A 20,506-nucleotide genomic window follows, 5' to 3' on the forward strand; every position below is an offset into this window, starting at 1 on the left:
CAGTTGGAATTAATGTTGATATATTTTATTTAACCCAACATGTCAAAGTGTTAGCATTTCAATATGTAATCAATATCATATTTATTAAAGAGGTATCTTACACTCTTCCCCAAGTCTTTAAAAATCTGGTGTACATTTTATACTTACAGCACATCTCAATTCAGACGATAAATTTTCATCAGAAATTCTTGAGCTGCCAGTTGGTTAAGCGGCTGACCTTGGCTACCCTCACAATCTCATGGTTTGTGGGTTCAAGCCCCACGTCAGGCTCCGTGCTGTCAGCGCAGAGCCTGCTTTGGATCTTCTGTCCCCCTCTCTCTCTGCCTCTTACCCACTTGCACAGTCTCTCAAACATAAATAAACATTAAAAAAAAATACTTGAGCTGCATTTGGATTTCAGAATATTTCGTTGAAAGGGTAGGTTCCTATATCCAAGTTTTTTTCCCAAACGATTAAAAATTCCCCAATAACTGAATCAAATATCAGCTTTTAAAATGATTTAAATTACTTAAAAATGAAATCGAATAATAAGTGCAGTTCCCTAGTCACATCAGTGTTACGTCAGGAGCTCAATAGCCACATGTAGCTAGTATGTAGTGTACAAGATAGTGTAGTTCTAGAAAATTCCACTCCGGAGGGCTGCTGATGGACAATGCTCTTTTAGCACATTTCAGTGGAAGTTTAGAATCTTGAAGATCTTTCTTTTTCTTTTGTTTTCTCGGTACTTCAATTTTTTTTTTCTGAAATCTTTGTTACCCTAATACCTTAAGTTAGAAACCTCTGAATTCAACATGCCACATTTGGCTAATAATCCTAAAGAAAATTGCTCCAAGCCTTAAATTATTCCTTTTGTCACTTCTTCGCAGTCACAGACACTGGGAGCTATAGATTCTGCTCATGAGCATTCTCGTTATTAAGGAGTATAGCTAAATAAATTGTGATTCATTCCCATTACTGCTTCATGCCAGTTTGAGGGGAGGAGAATTCATACAGGTGCACATACGCAATGACTCAATGACTTTTTTTCCCCTAGCCTATGCCAAATGAATTTTCATTATATACCAACCCGAAAGTTGTAGGCATGAAGGAGGATTATTTGAATGCCATTTTGGGGGGATAGAGTTGTTCCTAGTCTATTTTGGTAGCCAGGATTATGGGCTTGAGTTATCTACCCAATAAAGACTCCCTTTGAATGTAGTGCCAGTATTATAAAATTTTCTTTATGGGTTGATCTTAAAAATAAGTATCCCTTAGTGTTGCTACATAGTTTTCAGTACATGAACACAGAGTAGCAAACACAGCTAAGGGATGTGCCCATGACTTTTAACATACACTTTAAAAGCCACTGTGCCAGAATCTTGGGCTGTCCTTTGAGCGTTGTCTTTAATTAGCCACTGCACCTCATAGGCATAAAGAACCCAATGGAGATGAACCTATGGGTACTGTAACTAGTACATGATTGAAAGTACCACATATTCCAGTAATCCCCTTTTATACCCTATCAACCCAGTGCGTCTGTGATCTTCAGTAAGTCAGATGCGTGGACTTTTGTTAACATGGAAATTAAATGTCTCTCTGGGTCAATACAAGGATAAAGACATAGGATACTATGTGAATGGGCACTGAGAAGCAAAATCCAAGCTACCAGTTGAAGGGATGATTCCTATTCCAATGGGGTTGGGCACTGTTTCATAGATCCCTGTTTATTTCCATGTTGACACGTGGACCATTATAGCACAGGGTACACTCCGGTGGCTGCGGCAGCCAATGGTGCTGCCGACACTGCATCAGCAGCCCCTATAGGCAGCAGTGGCTCTAGTTGATCCGAAAAGTACAGGCTTCTGCCCTGGCAACTTCAGTACATCTTGGTGATTCAGGATCTCCGCAGAGGGACTGTGAAAGCTTGGCATGCCCTGGTGTGCCCCATAATTCGGGATGCAGCCTCGCAGTTCTAAAGCCTGAATTTTATTCGAGGGGTGGTGACAAACGCCAACGGGATCTTGTGACTTTTATTTGTTTTGTGAAGTCGAGAAGTGTTTACAAGATAAACTGCTAAGGGAATAAATCCATGGATGGTGTTCTAGAAGTGAATATATGCTGGGTGAGAATTTTTTTCTCAGAGTATCTTTGTATGTGCTATTTTAGGTCTCTCCCAGCATGTTCTAAGGGTCGACTGTTAACTTTTCAGAAACAACCTTTAATGAGTCAGGATAAAAACCATCTGGTGCACGGATTCTTCCTTCAAATGGATGAACTTCAGGAGAGAGGAGGATTTCCCATCATCTTAGGACTCCCATTGGAGGCTTGGGAAAGTAGCTCAAAAATTGGATCTACCCCCTTCTATCTATTTATTGCTCCTTTTATCTTCCTGTCCACCCATGCAAGGAAGTGAAAAAGAAATATTGGGAAGAAGAATACAGCGATGGTGTGGTTTTTGTCCTAGAGGCTGAGTGTGCAAAATGTAAGCTCCCGGATAAGATAGAATGAAGTGGGATTGCTGTTTAAAGGGCTAATGGGCCCTGGACAACTGCATTGTACGGGGATGTCTAAAGGATAATGTGGGAGGCAGGTGGGTGGAAGGGTGAGGAAGCCACCTGGAGGAGATAGGACTGGGCCAAAACCAAACACAGCTCTCCACCCTCCCTAAACAAGCTCGCCTAAATGACACTTCCTTGTGTCCCAGGAAGTGACGATCAGCCGGTGTAGACACTGGGACTCCCGGTCTCACCCACTCCGGGGGTGCTGCGGTGGGCGCCGGGCGACCTCTTCTGCCGCCCCATTCCGGAGGAGGCGGCCCCGCGCGGGCACCTCGGCGGGCCGCCCGGCCCGAGCCCTGTGCAGCCCGCGGAGGCTTGCTGGCGCCTCCGGGGGGTGGGGGTGGGGGGTGGGGGGGGCTTTTGTGCCTTTTGCCCAACTACTAGGGTGACCCTGAACCCAACGGCTCCCTGAAGAAGGGGACCGAGAGGGGGCTCAGGGGTGCCCGGGAAGTGAGAAAGCTTGGAAACGGGGGCGGGGGAGCAGAATTTAAGCACGGGCCAAGTCCCGAGGCGGGCGACTGGCGGTGGAGGATCGCACCCATTCTTCCCGTTGAAACGGACAAAAGGGGGCCGCTTAATTGCACCAGCGCCCTCTCACCTCGCCCGGCAAAACCCAAACACGAGTACAAATAAAAGCCACCAGAGGCTCTCAGACGACCGTACTCCGCGGGTGGGGCGAGAAACAAAAATAAACAGCGGGGCCCGCGGGCGAGAGCGCGCGCGAGGAGGGGGAGGAGCGGCCCCGCATCCCTAATGAGGGAATGAATGGAGAGGCCCCCTCGGCTGGCGCCCGCCCACCCGGCGGCGGCCGCCAAGTGCCTCTGGGCGCTGCGTGCCGCGCCCGCCGCTCCGCGCGCAGCCGGCTCGGGCCGCTCCTCCGGCTGAGGCGCGGCGGCGGCGGCGGCGGCGGCGAGCGCGCCGAGCAGCCGGGACGGACGCGCCGGGCAGCGGGGCGCCGGGAGCCGGGGCGCCGCCGCCGCTGGGCCCCGCGCGCGTGGCTGCGGCTCGGCCGGGCGGCGCCGCACACCTGAGGCGGGGCGCGGGGCGCGGGGCGCGGCGCGGGCGGCGCTGTCAGGGCCGCGGCTCCCGGGCCCGAGCCGCGCTCGCCGGGACGCGCGGGGCAGTGATTTGCGGGGCGAGCTCACCTTCAGCCATGGCCCGGGGAGCCTAGCGGGGCCCGGCCGCCGCCCCCCCCCACACACACACCCCGGCCCCCCTTCCCCGCCTCCCCACCCCTCCCCTCGGCGCCGCATCCCGCCGGCCTCGCCGCCCGGCCCGCGCCGGGCAACCGCCCTCGCCCGGAGCCCGCCCTCGCTCCTGCCCGCGTCCCCCCGCCGGCGCCGCCGCGGGAAGCGGCTCCCCCTCCCCTTCCTCCGCGTCTTCCTCCCCCTCGCCCCGCCGGGGCCGCTTGTTGCACCGCCCCGCGGCCTGCGGGAGCCGCTCGGCCCGGCCCGGCCCCGCGCCCGCGCCCCCCCCCCCCTTCCGCTCGCCCCCCTCCACCCCCCGCGGGCCCGCACCCCAGCCCGGCCGGCGAGACCCCGGCCCGACCCCGCCGCCCGCACAAAATGTCGGCCCGGACGCCATTGCCGACGGTGAACGAGCGGGACACGGAGAACGTGAGTAACCCGAGCCTCTCCCCTCCCCTCTCACACACACCCCCTCCCCCCGGGAGCGGCGGGGGCGAGACCCCGGGCCGACCCCCGCCTCGCCCTCCGCCGGGCCGCCCCCGGGTCCCCCGAGCGGCCGCCGCCGCCGCCGCCGCACGGTCTCCACCTGGAGCCGGCGTGCCCCTCGCCCGCCGCTCTGCCCCCTTTTCATTCCAACCCCATTTCGCTGCTTTTCCCTGCAGGGCGAGGGCGGGGGCTGCACGGGGAGCCCCGTCCTGGGTGGTCCTCCCGGAGAGGACGGGCTGATGGAGGGCAGGGAGGCACGGGCGAGGGCAGAGTGGGCATCCCAGATTGCTGTATTTGTCCCTCGGCATGCTGTATCCCCACCCGAATGTTCGCTCCGCCGCCGCGGGCGAGCCGGCTGACTGCCGCTCCCCCCCCCCCCCCCTGCTCTTCTGGCCCTTTCGGTCCCCCTGCACCCCCACCCCCCTGCATTGCCCCATGACTTTGCTTTTTGTAACACTGTGTCCCATTTTGGGTCGTGGGCTCCGCCGGCGGAAGGTCGGAAGGGAAGGGGCAGAGCGGTAGTAGGATGGATGTGTGTGTTTGTGTGGATGAGTTCCTGCTGCTGAGATACTCTTCGGGAGAGATGAGTACAAGAATTTCCCGGACAGCCTCTGTGGCCCTGGGGTTACAGCAAAAACGTTTAAAAGCCGTAGGAAGCCAGCGGCTTTTCATTCCCTTCCTCGAGTCTGGGGCGACAATTCAGGGCAGGTTTTACTTTAAATATCTCTCCTCCTCCTTGGAGTGTCACACGGTGCATTTCTTTGAAGGAAGGATTTGCTGTGTCTTTGATCAAATTGCCCTCAGGAGTTTTTATCTGGATGCAGATGGCCCTGGTGTTTCAACTCTTGAAAGCCAAAAGGACCAGATCAGTTGTATTCCCACCTTCTGAAAAGTACAATTGTGTGTGGGTGTCTGTGTGAGTTTCTTTGTGGAAAAGGGTTTGTTCCCCCCACCCCACCCCACCCCACCCCACCCCCTCGTTTTTGTTTTGTTTGGTTTTTTTAAATCCGCATGACTTGTAAATAGGGCCTTGGCTGGTTTTCTGACTGCTTTTTAAGGAGCTAGCAGGTACCAAGTTTGGTGGGCCGTCCAGATCTGTCTGGTTGTCTAGTTTAAGTTAGACTCCAGCTCTCAGTGGACCCGTGCCGTCGTATGGTTGGTAACATAAAAATATGAAGTGCTTTGGCGTTCTTAGACAAAAGGTATGCAGGAGAAGACACAAACTCCCCTCTGAAGTGTTGGCGGCTGGCATAAACAGATTATTTAATCTTGGGAGCGCAGGGGAACACAGAAACTTAATATAATTATATGAAGGGAGGAGAAATTCTAGTAAGAGACTATTGTTAGAAGACCTGGGAAGGTATTTCAGAGTGTGCTTTTGTCCTCGCTAGCTTGTCATGCATTTAAAATGGTCAACACGGTGTAAGGCTGCTGCCAGCATAAATTATAACTTCATTTTGCATCATAAGTGTTTTAAAAAATAAATAATTGATGCACAGTTTTGATTGGGAGATTGAAGGAGGTCGGGGGTGGGGGTGAAAAATTTGGTTAAACCTGATCTTCAAGTCAAGTTTTGGTACAGAAATTTTCTAATCCGAACTCTAAAAAGGTTCTTGTCATTCAGTGTGTCATTTCAGTGTGAATGGAAGGTAGGATAGATGATGGATGACCTTTGTGTTTATTAGTAAAACACTGTGTGCTAACCTAGGAAGGGTGGAAAAATACATTGTTTGTATTTTCTTTTGGATTTCCAATAGTAAAGCTCTTTCCATAAGTGTGCGTGAATAAGGTACTTTTTAAGGACATGGGATAGCATTGTTAGGATATGCATCAAGGAATAGCACTAATTGCAGCATCACAAGTAAGACCCCTGCCCCCCCCCCCAAAAAAAGACCCTAGTGGATTTTTAAGCAAAGCAGTAATTGTGTGATAAATTTTGTTGTACCTTCTGAAAATAATCATGCTGTATAAACACATTCGCTCCGGTTCTGAACATGTTATTTCAAAGTCACGTTTATGGTCTTGACTTCCGTCCTTGTGTTGTAAATGACTGTATCTCCCTGTACCTTACTTTATCTAATTCTGATTTTCTCCCAGTTGCCTAATCTGTCCCAATTTGTGGAAAGTATTTATTGTTACACTCTGGCTGTTAATTTATCAGTTAATGTGCACCCAGCTTTGTTTTTGAGCTGGAAGGCATACAGAAGTATTACTTAAGATAAGGCCTCTCCCCTCAAGCAGCTTACCCGAAATATAATCCCGAACAAATCATGTACAGTAGAAAATTGTGTAAATAGGGCTAAATTGGTTTGTGCGTGCCATAGGTGTTTATCAAAGGGACTGCCAGAGATGGCTATTAAGTCGTTGCTGTTATCTCTCTGTATTCTCTGGCCTGTAGTAAGTGTCCTAATCCGTTTTTACTCACCTCTCATCAATGAAATAAAGAACAACCTGCTTGTGAGCTAATATGTTAATGCCAGTAAGACAATCAAGATGGACGTTGGCAGTCCTTTTCAGTTCAAGTGACAGATTTAAAAAGATGGTTGTGAAAATTTATTTCCATATGACTGTAAAGTTTTCTAGGTTCTTTGAAATATTAAGGACATAACTAAAAATATTCTTTCACTGCTGGAAATGTTTTAAACAGGGCAGTTTGAAAAACCATCTTTGTGTGTTTATTGTCATTTTCAGCTAATATAAAATTTTGTTTAGTCATGTGAACATATTTGGATTTTGTATTCTTGGGAATATGCAATACCTATCCCATGTGTGTCACTAATAAATGTTGAGGATAAATTAAGGGTTTCAAAAGAGGTGTGTTACACCACTAATCTCCTGTTACTACCACTGTCTCTAATAGAGTCAGCATGAATTGCTTTTCTTTGAGAACATTCTGTGTGTACTTTTTCAGGAGTTCTTTTCTCATGGGTGAAGGGATTTGTGTGTGCATCGGTGGTAGGCCTGAAATGGCTAAATACCACAAAATAACCAATGATGAACTTTTCATGCCATCAACACTTCGTAGCCAAGTAGAAAAGGCACGTTACAGATAATAGAATTAATTTATGCAAAATGTGTTTGATTTTAGGTTGGGAAGAATCCAGAAAAAGAATGGGTATTTGAAATTTTTTTTTCTTCTCTTAGATTATGCTTGGTCAGTGCCAGCATGACCGTAGGCAATCTATTACCATTACTTGTAGGTGCTTTTAAATGAAGCAAGATAAATTGTTTTTCTGTGTTTCAGAAAAACTCTGATCGTGCTGATTTTTATGAATGCAAAAGGCCCCGACTAGCTTTCTGTGGTGAATTTTAATCAGTATGAAGATAATTGATTTGACTCCTTCTTGGAATGTTTTGGTTAAACTTAACTTTGAATCTTTTAGTAATAAAACTTTTGAAGGTGATTCTTTGGATAGACATGAAACTCACTGTGATGAGTGTAGCAGGTGCTTAGCGTGTGTGAGGCGCCATCAGTAGTTTGTGCTGTGGGAATCATTGTTAGTAATGTGAAAAGGCAAGAGAGAACATGCCATTGCCACTACCGTTGGGTACCCTGTGCACACCTCACATGTCACAGTACCTATCCTACGGCACTCTCATTGCTGGCTTATTTTGTCCCTTTTATTCTGTATCCCCAGCACCCAGCAGAGCATCTAGTAGTAATCTGTAAGACATCAGTGCAGGAACATTCCCCTTTTGAATTTTTTCATTTATCGTCAGATTAAGTTAGTGACACTGGGAAGTTATGGTAAATATTGCATAGTACAGACAGAGGCAGAAGCCTTCAGAAAGTCACCTGACCACCCAAGGTTATGATCTCTGACATCTTCCACTGTTGCTGCACTCATGCTGTTGCTTCTTAGAGGTGTTTTCTTTTTTCTTTTTTTTTTTTTTTTTTGGTTTGTTTTTGTCTTAGAAATTTTAAAAGAATATATGAAATGATATAAAATGCGTTATTAGAGGAAGAACGGGCTATGCCCTGCTCATCTTTATTTTGAAACTTTGCTATTTTCTCTGTCTCAGGTGCCCTGCTCTTTCCGCCTCATCCCAAACTCACAAATCCCTTAAGGTATGGCTCACGTTTCTAAGAAAAATTCTGACACGGTTGCAGCAAGCAGTGCTCTCTGCTGTAGCTGAACATGGGTCTGTGCAGAGTCCACACTCCTGGTCTGACAGTCCATTGTGAGAAAACATCTCTCCCTTCTATTCCTTTCTGTCCAAAGTGCTGTTTTTCACTCTTCTTTTTTTAAGCCCAGGTTGTTTAAAATCAGCTACATAGTTTTTAAGTTATTATTTTTTCACCATTTCTTCCTCCTTCTCAGACTTTCCTTTGGATGTCATTTTCCCTTTTCCCAATGAATACCTTTGAAGTTCTTTTGGTGAAGGATTGTTAGCCATAAACTTTGTTTTTTAAATGTGAAATGTATTTTGCCCTTATTATTCAATGATAGTTTTGCTCAGCCTCTAATTCTAAGATGACAGTTATTTTCATTCATTGCTCAGAAGATAGTATTTCATGGTCTGCTGATTTCATTCTGTTCAGAAGTCATCTGCCGGTAGCTAGGTGATCTGTTCCATCCGCCTCTGTAAGAGTCTCTGCTTTTCTTTAGGTGTTGGACTTTACTACAGTGTATTTAGGTGTGGATTTCCTTTTTTCCTTCTTGCTTCCTATGCCTGTGATTTCCTGTTTGTCATTAGTTCTAGATACTTATCAACTTTTATCTTTTTGAAAATAGCCTTGTTTCTGCTCCCTGTGGCAGTTCATTTGGGGAGTCTGATTACATAACGTGAGGCCATAACTCCTCTGTGTGCCTTAACTTCTTACTCATTTTTCCCACATGTTCACTGCCTGTCTGTACTATAAGCTGCATGATTTGTTTGGATTTATCATCTGTGGATTTGTATCTTTCATCACTTCTGAACTGAATCAAGCATGCTCTCTTTAAATATTAACTTATCTCTGTTCTCTCTAGTGTTTCCGGTGCTCTCATTAGATATGTTAAAATTTCTCATTCTATCCTACATATGTCTTAAACTCTCCTTCCCCACCCCCCATTTCATTGTTTCCTTATACTATCTGCAACAGTTATGTAATATTTAGATTTATCTTTTAGTTGGCTAAATCTCTTTAGCTGTATTTAAATCAGTTAATCTTTCTGTTAAATTGTGTTCAATTGTGGTAGGCACATAACATGAAATCTACTCTCTTACACTCCTAAGTACAGTATTGTTAACTGTAGTCTCAATGTTGTATAGCAGGTCTTTAGAACTTTTTCATCTTGCATGACTGAAACTTTATACCATCGAGCAGCAACTCCCCCATTTTCCTCTTTTCCCAGCCCCTGGCAACTACAATTCTACTCTCTGCTTTTATAAGTTTGACTAAGTTAAATGGAATCATGCAGTGTCAATCTTTCTGTGATAGGCTAATTTCACTTAGTGTAATGTCCTCGAGATTCATCCATAATGTAGCATGACAGAATTCCCTTCCTTTATGGCAGAAATACTCCATTGAATGTATATCACACATTTCTTTATCCATTCTTCCGTTGATGGATATTTGGGATGTTTTCATAACTTGGCAGTTGTGAATAATGCTGCAATGAACGTGGGATTGCAAATATCTCTTTGAGATCCTGATTTCAATTCTTTTGAATAAATATCTGGAAATGGATTGCCAGATTATAGGTTCTATTTTAAAAATTTTTTGAGGAACCTCCATATTCTTTTCCATAATGGCCACACCGTTTTACATTCCCACCAACGAGGCACAAGGGCTCCAATCTCTCCATATCTTTGTCTGTTTTGTTTTTTGATAATGGCCATCCTAACAGATGTGAAGTGATCATCTCGTTGTGGTTTTGATATGCATTTCTCTGATGATTAGTGATGTTGAGCATCTTTTTAAATACCTGTTGGCCATTTAAACGTCTTCTTTGAAGAAATGTCTTCTCACGTCCTTTGTTCATTTTTTAAAAAGAATCAGGGTTTTTTGGTTTTTGTTTTTTTTCTTCAGTTGAATTGTAGGAGTTCCTTACATATTTTGGATATTAACCCCTTTCAGATATATGGTGTATAAATACTTTCTTCCACTCTATAGTTTGTCTTTTCACTGTGAGGATTGTTTCCTTTGCTGTGCAGAAGCTTTTTACTTTGACGTAGTTCCCCACGTTTTCACTTTTTGCCTTGATTGCCTGTGATATTTGTGTTATATCCAGGAAATCATTGCCAAGATCATTGTAATGAAGCTTTTCCCTGTGTTTTCTTTAAGGGATTTTACAGTTTCAGGTGTTGTGTAAGTCTGTAATGCATTTTGAATTAATTTTTGTGTATGATATAAGAGGTCCAATTTCATTCTTTTGCATAGGGAGATCTGGCTTTCCCAGCACCATTTGTTGAAAAGATTGTCTTTCATTCCTTGTGTATTCGTGGTACTCTTATCAATAAAAGATCATTTAACCATATATACAAAGATTTATTCTGTGCTTTCAATTCTCTTCCATTGGTCTGTATGCCTGTCTTTATACCAGTGTCATACTGTTTTGATTATTATAGCAATGTAATATGCTTTGAAGTCCTAACTGTGAGGCCTTCATCTTTGTTCTTCTTTCTCAAGATTGCTTTGGCTATTCAGGGTCCTTGTGGTTCCTTATGAATATTAGGATTTTTTTCTTTTTTTGTAAAAAAATGGCATTGGGGTTTTGATAGAATTTTGTTGATCTGTAGATCTCTTTGGGTAGTGTGGGTATTTTATCAGTGTTACATCTTCCAAATCATAAACACAGATGTCTTTCCATTTATTTGTGTCTCCTTTAATTTCTTTTAGTGATGTTTTGTAGTTTTCAGGGTAGACATTTTTTTGCTTCATTAGTTAAATTTATTACTAAATATTTCATTCTTTTTAATGCTATTGTAAATGAGGTTGTTTTCTTAATTTTCTTTTCACATCACTTGTTGTTAGTGATTTTTATTTGTTGATTTTGTAGCCTGCAATTTTATTGAATTCGTTTTTAGTTCTTTTTTATTATTTTAGAGGGAGAGAGAGAAAGAGAGGGAAAGAGAGCAGGGGTGAGGGGCAGAGGGAGGGAGGGGGAGAGAGAGAGAGAGAGAGAGAGAGAGAGAGAGAGAGAGAGAGGGAGGGAGAGAGAGGGAGAATCCCAAGCAGGCTCCATGCTCAGGGCAGAACCCAAACCCGACACGGCTCTGTCCCATGACCCTGGGCTGGGACCATGACCTGAGCCAAAATCAAGAGTCAGCTTCTCAACCAACTAAGCCACCCAGATGCCCTGAATTTGTTTGTAATTCTAACAGTTGTTTGTGTTTCTTGGTGGAGGTCATATGGTTTTCTACATATAAAATCATGTCATTTGCAAACAGAGATACTTTTCCTTTTTCCTTTCCAGTGTGTATGGCTTTTATTTCTTTTTCTTGCCAAATTGCTTAGGCAAAATCCTAAGATTTTCAGTACTATGTTGAATATAAGTGGCAAGAGGAGGCATCCTTGTTTTTGATAGCAGAGAATAAGCTTTTGGTTTTCATCATTGAGTATGATGTTAGCTGTGGGCTTTTCATATATGGTATTGATTATGTTGAAGTAATTACCTTCTATTCCTAGTATGTTGAGAGGTTTTGTTTTTTTTTTATGATGAAAGGGCATTGAATTTTGTCAAATGCTGTGTCTGCATCAATAGAGATGGTCATGTGATTTTCATCATTTGTTCTGTTAATGTTAATTACACTGATTACCTGTGTTGAACCATCCTTGAATCTTAGGGATAGATCCCATTTGGTCATCATGTATGATTCTTTTAATGTGCTGCTAAATTTGGTTTGCTAATATTTCATCTAGGATTTTTCCATATATATTCATCAAGGTTATTGGCCTGTGGTTTTCTTGTAGCATCTTTTTCTGGTTTTGGTATGAGAATAATGCTGGCCTCATACAATGACTTAGAAAGTGTTTCCCTCTCCTCAATTTTTGGAAAAGTTTTAGAAAGACTGATGTTGATTCTTCTTTAAATGTTTTATAGAATTTACCAGAAAGCCATCTGGTCCTGGGCTTTTCTTTGCTGAAAGTTTTTGATTACTGATTCATTCTCCTTACTAGTGTAGATCTGTTCAGATTTTCTTTTTCTTCATAGTTCAGTCTTGGTCAATTTTATGTTCTTGGGGATTTCTCCATTTCTTGTAGGTCATCCAACTTGTTGGTATGTAATTAAGGTAGTTTCTGACCATCCTTTCTAATTCTATGGCATAAGTTGTAATGTTTCCTCTGATTTTGTTAGGTTCTTCTCTCTCTCTCTCTCTCTCTCTTTTCTTAGTCTGACTAGAGATTCTTTCATTTGTTGATTTTTTTTCTTCAAAAAACAAATTCTTTGTTGACTTAAAAATTTTTTTCTATTCTGTATTTCATTTATTACCTCTATAATCTTTATTCTGATTTCCCTCTACTAATTTTGGGCTTAGGTTTTTCTTTTTTCTAGTTCCTTGAGGTGGAATTTGAGAGCATTCTTTTTGTTTTTTAATCTTTTTTGTTCTTTAATTTTAAGGTCTTTATTGCTATGAACTTCCCACTTAGTACTACTCTTGCTATATCCTGTAAGTTTTTGTATATTCTATTCTATTCTATTCTATTCTATTCTATTCTATCCTTTTCTTTCTTTCTTTCTTTCTTTCTTTCTTTCTTTCTTTCTTTCTTTTCCAATTTGTTACTATTTTACTGATGCCCATGCTCAGGCCTTGACCCATACTAACCCAGTAGGCATAGCTGCTTCTTCCACTGCTGCTTCTTGGTCCTCAGGTTTTCGTCCTTGTTCAGCAGGGCGCACACGGCATGTGTGTTCTTCAGCCACAGATCCAGGGGCTTGTACTTCTTGTCCTCGTAGAATTTCCTGAGGTTCTCTTTCTGAGTCTGGCTAATGGTGGTGAGAACACGGGTGATGGATTTGCAAACAGCTCAGATCTTGGAGAGCTTGGAAGCCACGCCACCTGTCTCTTCCACGACGCACAACTGGGACAGCTCCACCTTCAGGTCTCCCATCTGTTCAAGCAGCTCCTCCTCCTTGCCGCAAAGTGTGGAGCCTTAATCTTGGCCGTAGCTGCACAATCTGTCCCTGCTGCCGAAGGAAAGAGGATTGTACGTTGTTTTCATTTGTCTTGAGATATTTTATAATTTCTGTCTTGATTTCTTCCCGACCCAATTGTTGCTCAAGAATATGTTGCTTAATTTTCACACATTTTCCAGTTTTCTTCTGTTGCTGATTTCTAGTTGTATACCATTAGTTTGGATAAGATACTCGGTATAATCTCAGTATTATTAAATTTGCAAGACATGTTTTGTACCTAACATGTGCCCTATCCTGGGAAATTTCTATTTACATTTGATAAAAATGAGTTCTGCTGCTATTCAGTGAAATGTTCTGAATATGTGTGTTTGGACCTTTTGGTCTGTAGTGTTGTTCAAGTCCTCAGTTTTCTTCTTGATAGCTGTCTGGATGTTCTATCTATGGTTGGAAACGGGTTGATGAAATTTCGAACTGTTACTGTGTTGCTGTCTATTTCTTCCTTCAATTCTGTCAGTATCTGTTTCATACATTTTAAATGTTCTGATGTTGAGTCTATAAACACTTATAATTGTATCTTTTTGGCCCACTGACCACTTTATCATTCTATAATGTTCCTTTTTGTCTTTTCTCTGTTTTGTCATTCTTTTGTCTTTCTTAACCTTTCTTGCTGTCCACCTATGTGTTTCATTGATATTTTTTTTAATGACATGCTTTGAGTGGTTTTTTTTCCCATTTTCTTTTGTATCTTCTCTAGGTATTTTCTGTGTGGTTACCATGGGGCTTACATAAAACATTTTACAGTTATGACAATCTGTTTTAAGCTGATGGCAGCTTAACTTCCATCTCATACAAAAATTCTGCTTTTATTTCTTCCTTCTTCACACTTTATATTGTTGTTGTCACAATTATATCTTTTTGTATTGTGTATCTATTAGCATATTTTATAGTTTTAGTTTTATAAATACTTTTGTGTTTTAATTTATATGCCAGGATAAAAGTGATTTACATACCATATTACAATATTCTGTGTTTGTGTTTATTTTTCCCATTACCAGTGAAGTTTATATTTTCATGTGGTTTCCTGTTACTATTTAGTGTCTTTTTATTCAACTTGAATGACTCCCTTAAGCATTAGGCAGGTCTAGTGGTGATGAACTCTCTCAGCTTTTTTTTTTTTTTCTCTGAAAGCTTTTATTAATTTTTGAAGGACAGTTTTGCTGGATATAGCATTGTTGGCTGGCAAGTTTTTTTTCCCCCAGCAGTTTGAATATTTTATTGCACTCTTTTTGGTCTGCCAGTTTTCTTCTGAGAAATCTGTGAATAAGTTTATGAGGGTTCCTTGGTACATGACAAGGAATTTTTATCTTGCTACTTTCAAAATTCTCTTTGACCTTTGACTATATTTGATTATAATGTGCTTTGGTGAGGACATTTTTGGGTTCATCCTGTTTTGGATTCATCCTGTTTAAATTCTGTTAGGTTTCTTGCATCTGGAAATCTGTATGTCCATTTTCGTCCTCATATTTGGGAACTTTTTGGTCATTTTTTAAAAATACAAGCTTTCTGTCTCTTTTTCTCTTTTTTTTTTTTTCCGAGACTCCCATAATGCATATATTGCTTTATTTGACAGTATCCTATAATTCCCTTAGACTTTCTTCACTCTTTTTGTCTTTTTTTCTTTCTTGCTGCTGCTGCTATTATTGTTGCTGTTCTTGTGGCTGGATAATTTCAAGAAAATGTTCAAATTTGCTCATTCTTTCTTCTGCTTGATCTGTGATTGAACCTCCCTAATGAGTTATTGTATTCTTGAGTTGAGTTCCAAAATTTGTTTGGTTATCTTCTATATTTTCAGTTTCTTTGTTGAAATTCTCATTTTGCTCATTTATCATTTCATGACCTCATTGAGCATCTTTATGTCTATCATTTTGAATTCTTTGCCAGGTAATGCATATACCCCTGTTTCTTCAGTGTTGGGTTTTTTTTTTTGAAGATTTATTTCCTTCCCTTGATTGGGCCGTTTCCCCCTTTATTTCTGTTCTTTATAACTCTGTTAGTATCCACACATAAAAAAAAAATGGCTACCTCTCCCAGTCTTTCTGGACTGGCTTAATAACGGAAAGATTTTTTTTTAAGTTTTACTTATTTATTTTTTGAGAGAGAGAGAATATCAAGCAGACTCCACATTGTTGGCACAGAGCCCAGTGCAGGGCTCGAACTCACAAACCTTGAGATGTGACCTGAGCCGAAATCAGGAGTCGGCTGTCTAACTTACTGAGCCACCCAGGCGGCCCCTTACATTGAAAGATCTTCGCCATTCAGTCCAGCTAGAGATTCTCAAGGCTCTCAAACCTTTCCTGTAGATGTGTCTTTTCTGGATGTGTGCTTGTAGATGCCTGATTAGAGGGATTTCCTGGTTGTGTTTTTTAGGAGCTGTAAGCTCTTGCTCCCTCTGGTGTCTGTCTGCTGTACTGTGGTTCTTCTGAAACAGCAGCATCCTGAGCAGCCCGTGTTGTTCTCACCATACCCCTACCCCCGGCATCTAGCATATGCTGGTTCCCGTCAGCACCCTGTGTTGAGCTGGACACAAACTAGTAGAGTGTTGGATGCATGTTCCATTCTTCTCTTTCCTCATTGTTAAATTTGTAATTTCATGAATTTTATTTTTCATTCTCAAAGTTCTAAATTTTTCCCTCAAACCAGGACTAGTTTATAGTTTTTTGGTCTTTGCTTGTTTTTGTGATTTCATCTTCATTTCCTTAAACATTTAATATGTATTTACTTCCTGTATCTGGAAATTCCACTATATGAAGTCCCTGGGGCTTTAGCTTTATGGTTTGTGTCTGCTGATTCTCATTCCCTGTGGCTTGTTTTTTTCTGTATTTGCTGGTCTTTATGGGTGAACTCGTATTTGCCTGAGTTTTATCTGTGTGAAACTTAGGGGTCTGAACTGAGGATGACTTCTAGAGAGGATTTGTTTTGCTCCTACTGGGAGCCCCTGCTGACCTGGGACATTTTTTTTTTTAAGGTTTTATTTATTTTTTTTTTTTAATTTTTTTTAATGTTTTTTATCTATTTTTGAGACAGAGAGAGACAGAGCATGAACGGGGGAGGGGCAGAGAGAGAGGGAGACACAGAATCGGAAGCAGGCTCCAGGCTCTGAGCCATCAGCCCAGAGCCTGATGCGGGGCTCGAACTCATGGACCATGAGATCGTGACCTGAGCCGAAGTCGGCCGCTTAACCGACTGAGCCACCCAGGTGCCCCAAGGTTTTATTTTTATTTTTTATTTTTTTTAAATTTTTTTTTTTCAACGTTTATTTATTTTTGGGACAGAGAGAGACAGAGCATGAACGGGGGAGGGGCAGAGAGAGAGGGAGAGACAGAATCAGAAACAGGCTCCAGGCTCTGAGCCATCAGCCCAGAGCCTGAGGCGGGGCTCGAACTCACGGACCATGAGATCGTGACCTGGCTGAAGTCGGACGCCCAACCGACTGCGCCACCCAGGCGCCCCAAGGTTTTATTTTTAAGTAATCTCTACTTCCAACATGAGGCTCAAACTTACAACCCCGAGATCAAGAGTCTCACGTGCTTTACTGACTGAGCCAGCCAGGAGCCCCTGACCTGGGACATTTCAGTCTCCTAAAGGTGTCCCAAACTCAATGAAGGAGTTTTAAGTTCAGCTCTCCAGTGTTGTAGTAGGTCCCAAGCTTAGTATGTGGACCCCAGGGCAGTGCTGGGCTTTGTAATTGCTTTCAGCTGGAGATTTTAAATGTTTATTTTTCCCTTGGATGTTTCTCTTCAAGCTCATCAGTACACTTTTTAAAAAGTGTGTTTTTTCTTGGAGAACCTTTCACACTATCTTGCCTACTGTACTACAGAGAGACTGGAATAAGCTTTTTGAAAATGGGTGTTCAGAAATGTCCATACTTGTTTGATTTTACTACCCTTAATTATATGTCATTTCTAAAATTCTCATATCTACACACTTAAACATGTAGACAACTTTCTAACCTGTTTATAAATCTTCTAGGTCAAAAATCTTAGTAGATTTTGGAAACCATTTGTTACAGATATTTAAGTGATTAATTTTCAAAAACTGCTGATTGTCCTCAGGAAGGTGCCCTACTAACATGACTTGTATAAAAAATTGTCACATAGTTGGTGAATGAATTGAAATATGAATACAGTCATTGATGAAGTCAAGTGTCAACATAAACAGAACTTATAATCAGGCCTTCAGATCTCAGTATCACAAGTTGGTAAGCCAAGATTTAAAAAATCAAGAAATCTATTAATATTGCATAGTGATGTTTTTACTAATCACTGAAAAGTTGGTACCATTGAAATTTAATCTATTTCCCCAAATTTTCATCTTTTTGGTATTATCTGTTTTAATGTATATAATCTGTTAGTAGAATAGTACATAATGTGGTGTATGTAACTATTCCTATAGTAGCCCATACTTAAAACTTTTAAAGATGCGGTAATTGATCTAAAGTTTGGAGACCATTCTGTGCCATAGAGTTTAGCATTGTTCTAGAATTCTCTATGTGTAAACTTTTTCTTCCTAACTAAATTGAAAATACTTTGAAGTCAAGAACTTTTTTTTTTATTTTTTATTAAAAAAATTTTTTTTTCAATATTTATTTTTGAGAGACAGAGCATGAGTAGGGAAGGGGCAGAGAGAGAGGGAGATACAGAATTCAAAGCAGGCTCCAGGCTCTGAGCTGTCAGCACAGAGCCTGACGCGGGGCTCAAACCCATGAACCGTGAGATCATGACCTGGGCCGAAGTCAGACGCCCAACCAACTGAGTCAGCCAGGCGCCCCAGGAACTACTTTTTTTTTTTTTAATGTTTATTTATTTTGAGAGAGACAGGGAGAGAGTGTGAGTGGGGGAGGGGCAGAGAGAGAGAGAGAGAGAGAGAGAGAGAGAGAGAGAGAGAGAGAGTCCGTCCCACATAGGCTCCACACTGTCAGCACAGAGCCCGACGCAGGATTCAACCCACAAACTGTAAGATCATGACCTGAGTCGAAATCAACCCACTGAGCTACTCAGGTACCCTAGGGACTACTACCAATATTACTTCTGTGTATCCTATATTACCTACCATAGTATTTGGTGTATTTTTGGCACTCAGCAATTTAATAAATCAAGGTCTAGTTTATTGATTCATTCTCAACTATAGTGAGTTTATGAGCCAGCTTGGGAGATCATTTCAAATTCACATTCCCTAACCCCTGCTCTGTCCCACTCTGTAGTCTGAGTTAGTTTCTCTAGGGTGAGATCGCAGACTTCCTCTTTGTAAACTTCTCAGTGATTCTGATGCTGGTGTTCACTGGCCAGGCTTTGAAAAAACCATGATTTATGTGATGATGATGAAAATGATTGCATTGTAATAAACCTCACCTTTTGGTTAAAATGAAAAAAGGCATTATGGTTGCTGGTTATGTTCTAGAAAGTGGGGTTGGAGAAGTGATAAATCAGTCCTTCCAGTGCGTGGTGACAGCGGTAGAAAACAACAGGGAATTGTCTGTCTCGGAGGTAATCAGGTACACGTGCGTGGTATTTGTAGGTGTAAGATTGATGAAGGAGGTAATGAGGAACTTCATGTTCCTCCCTTTTCCCAGCGTTATGTGCTCAACCGTATTGGGGGAGGCGGTAGCATCAAAATAAAGGGGTTCACGGCGTGGTGCCCTTTCTTTGGAGAAAGTATTATTTAATACTGTTTTGACCACTGTATTGGTTTAGTTCAGGTTGTAAACAAATCAGAAGCTAAGCAATAGTCCAAGGTTTTAATGAGCTACCTGTAAAGAATATAGTAATAAGTTTATTTCAAATGTTTAAAGCATGGCTACCTTTTATTTTGGAATCAACAGCGCTACTTTCACAATTTCAAAGGAGGGTTTGCTTTTATTTCCTTTTCTGTTTGTTTCATGTCAACCGGAGACGATAGGGATACAAAGGCAAATGAAACCTGTTCCTGCTCTGAGGGCCTCAGAGCCTGACGGGGAGATAGACACAGAGACAAACAAGTGCAGTAGAAAGTTACAGTCCTTGTCACCTGAGTGATCAGAACGCGGAATAAAGAAGGCCAGGGGATGGGGGGATGGGGGGGTGGGGGGGTGGGGGGGGTGGGGGGGTGGGGGGGGTGGGGGGGGTGGGGGGGTGGGGGGGGTGGGGGGGTGGGGGGGGTGGGGGGGTGGGGGGGGCGGGGAGCCCAAGAACGGTTCGTAGCCTTTGAACTAAGGCTTGAACCATAAGTACTCCTTTGCCAGGTGGCTCTGTGGAAAGCAGAAGAGGACACTGGGCTAAAGGAGCATTGTGCACAGAGGCCCTGAGTGTGGGGTTGAGAGGAGGGGGCAGCAGCCCAGGGGAGCATTAGTGAGAGGACCAGGCAGGGCCTTGGCTGTCTCCGCAAGAGCTGGTCCTGGAGGCAGTGGTAGCCCTTGGATGATTGAAGTAAGGGGCCAACACTACTAGATTTGTATTCTGTATGCCTGAGTGTTTTAGAAATACACTCGTTTTTAAATCTAGTGACCTGGGCACCTGGCTGGCTCAGTTGGTAGAGTGTGTGACTCTTGATCTTGGGATTGTGAGTTCATGCCCCACGTTGGGTATAGAGATTACATAAAATCTTTTTAAAAAATTTCCTCTTAAAATGAATTTGAGACCTCCTTTCTCAAGGTTCACTAAACAGCTTTTAATGTAGTATTTATAAGAACTTGATTTGGCATTATCAGGAGAAGGGTTTAGTAAAGGGGAGGTACCAATGCCAGTGACAAAGACTCTTCTTGAACCAAACTTCAGGTGGCTCCTCGGGGCCTTTTTCTCAGCTAGGTTTTGACCTTGGCCTTCATGTCTGCCCTGTCTTTGCCAGGCCTGCACAGTCTCATCTTGGCAAGAATTCTACTAAGTCAGTTAAGTGAGAATTCCCCCCACGTTTGATGTCTGACCGCCCTGGGTATCTAATCAAGTTCCTCACCCCCCAACGTTGATGTCCTCGAAGTTGTTGGCCTGCTTCAGCAAGGATTCTCTTTGACCAGTTTAGCAGGAATCCCCTGACCCTGAGGTCTCCTCTTAGTAATTTTCCATCCACTCACCTCCTCGCTTGGTGCCACGACTGAATCCCCAGCTGTCTTTACCATAATCAGAACTGATCTCTCTCCCCTATCATCATACCCCTGCTGTAATAATGTTGAATAAAACCTTCCTTACCACTTAACAAGTGT

At 42.8% G+C, this 20,506-nt stretch overlaps 1 protein-coding gene across 3 annotated transcripts in view; it reads left to right on the forward strand.

Moving 5' to 3' along the window:
• The first annotated feature begins 4,060 nt into the window (after window positions 1-4,060).
• The window catches only part of MARK1 (microtubule affinity regulating kinase 1), a 118,332-nt gene continuing 101,886 nt past the window's right edge, over window positions 4,061-20,506 (forward strand). For 2 of the 3 annotated variants that reach the window (XM_047840576.1, XM_047840578.1), the window contains exon 1: window positions 4,073-4,153. In XM_047840576.1, coding sequence (XP_047696532.1) covers window positions 4,103-4,153 — 51 coding nt within the window. In that variant the 5' untranslated portion in view covers window positions 4,073-4,102. Of the gene's footprint in view, window positions 4,154-20,506 lie in introns of all 3 variants that reach the window. The other variant, XM_047840577.1, reaches the window with a different exon arrangement.

Source organism: Prionailurus viverrinus, chromosome F1 (genome assembly GCF_022837055.1).
Source record: "Prionailurus viverrinus isolate Anna chromosome F1, UM_Priviv_1.0, whole genome shotgun sequence".
Taxonomy (NCBI): Eukaryota; Metazoa; Chordata; class Mammalia; order Carnivora; family Felidae; genus Prionailurus; species Prionailurus viverrinus.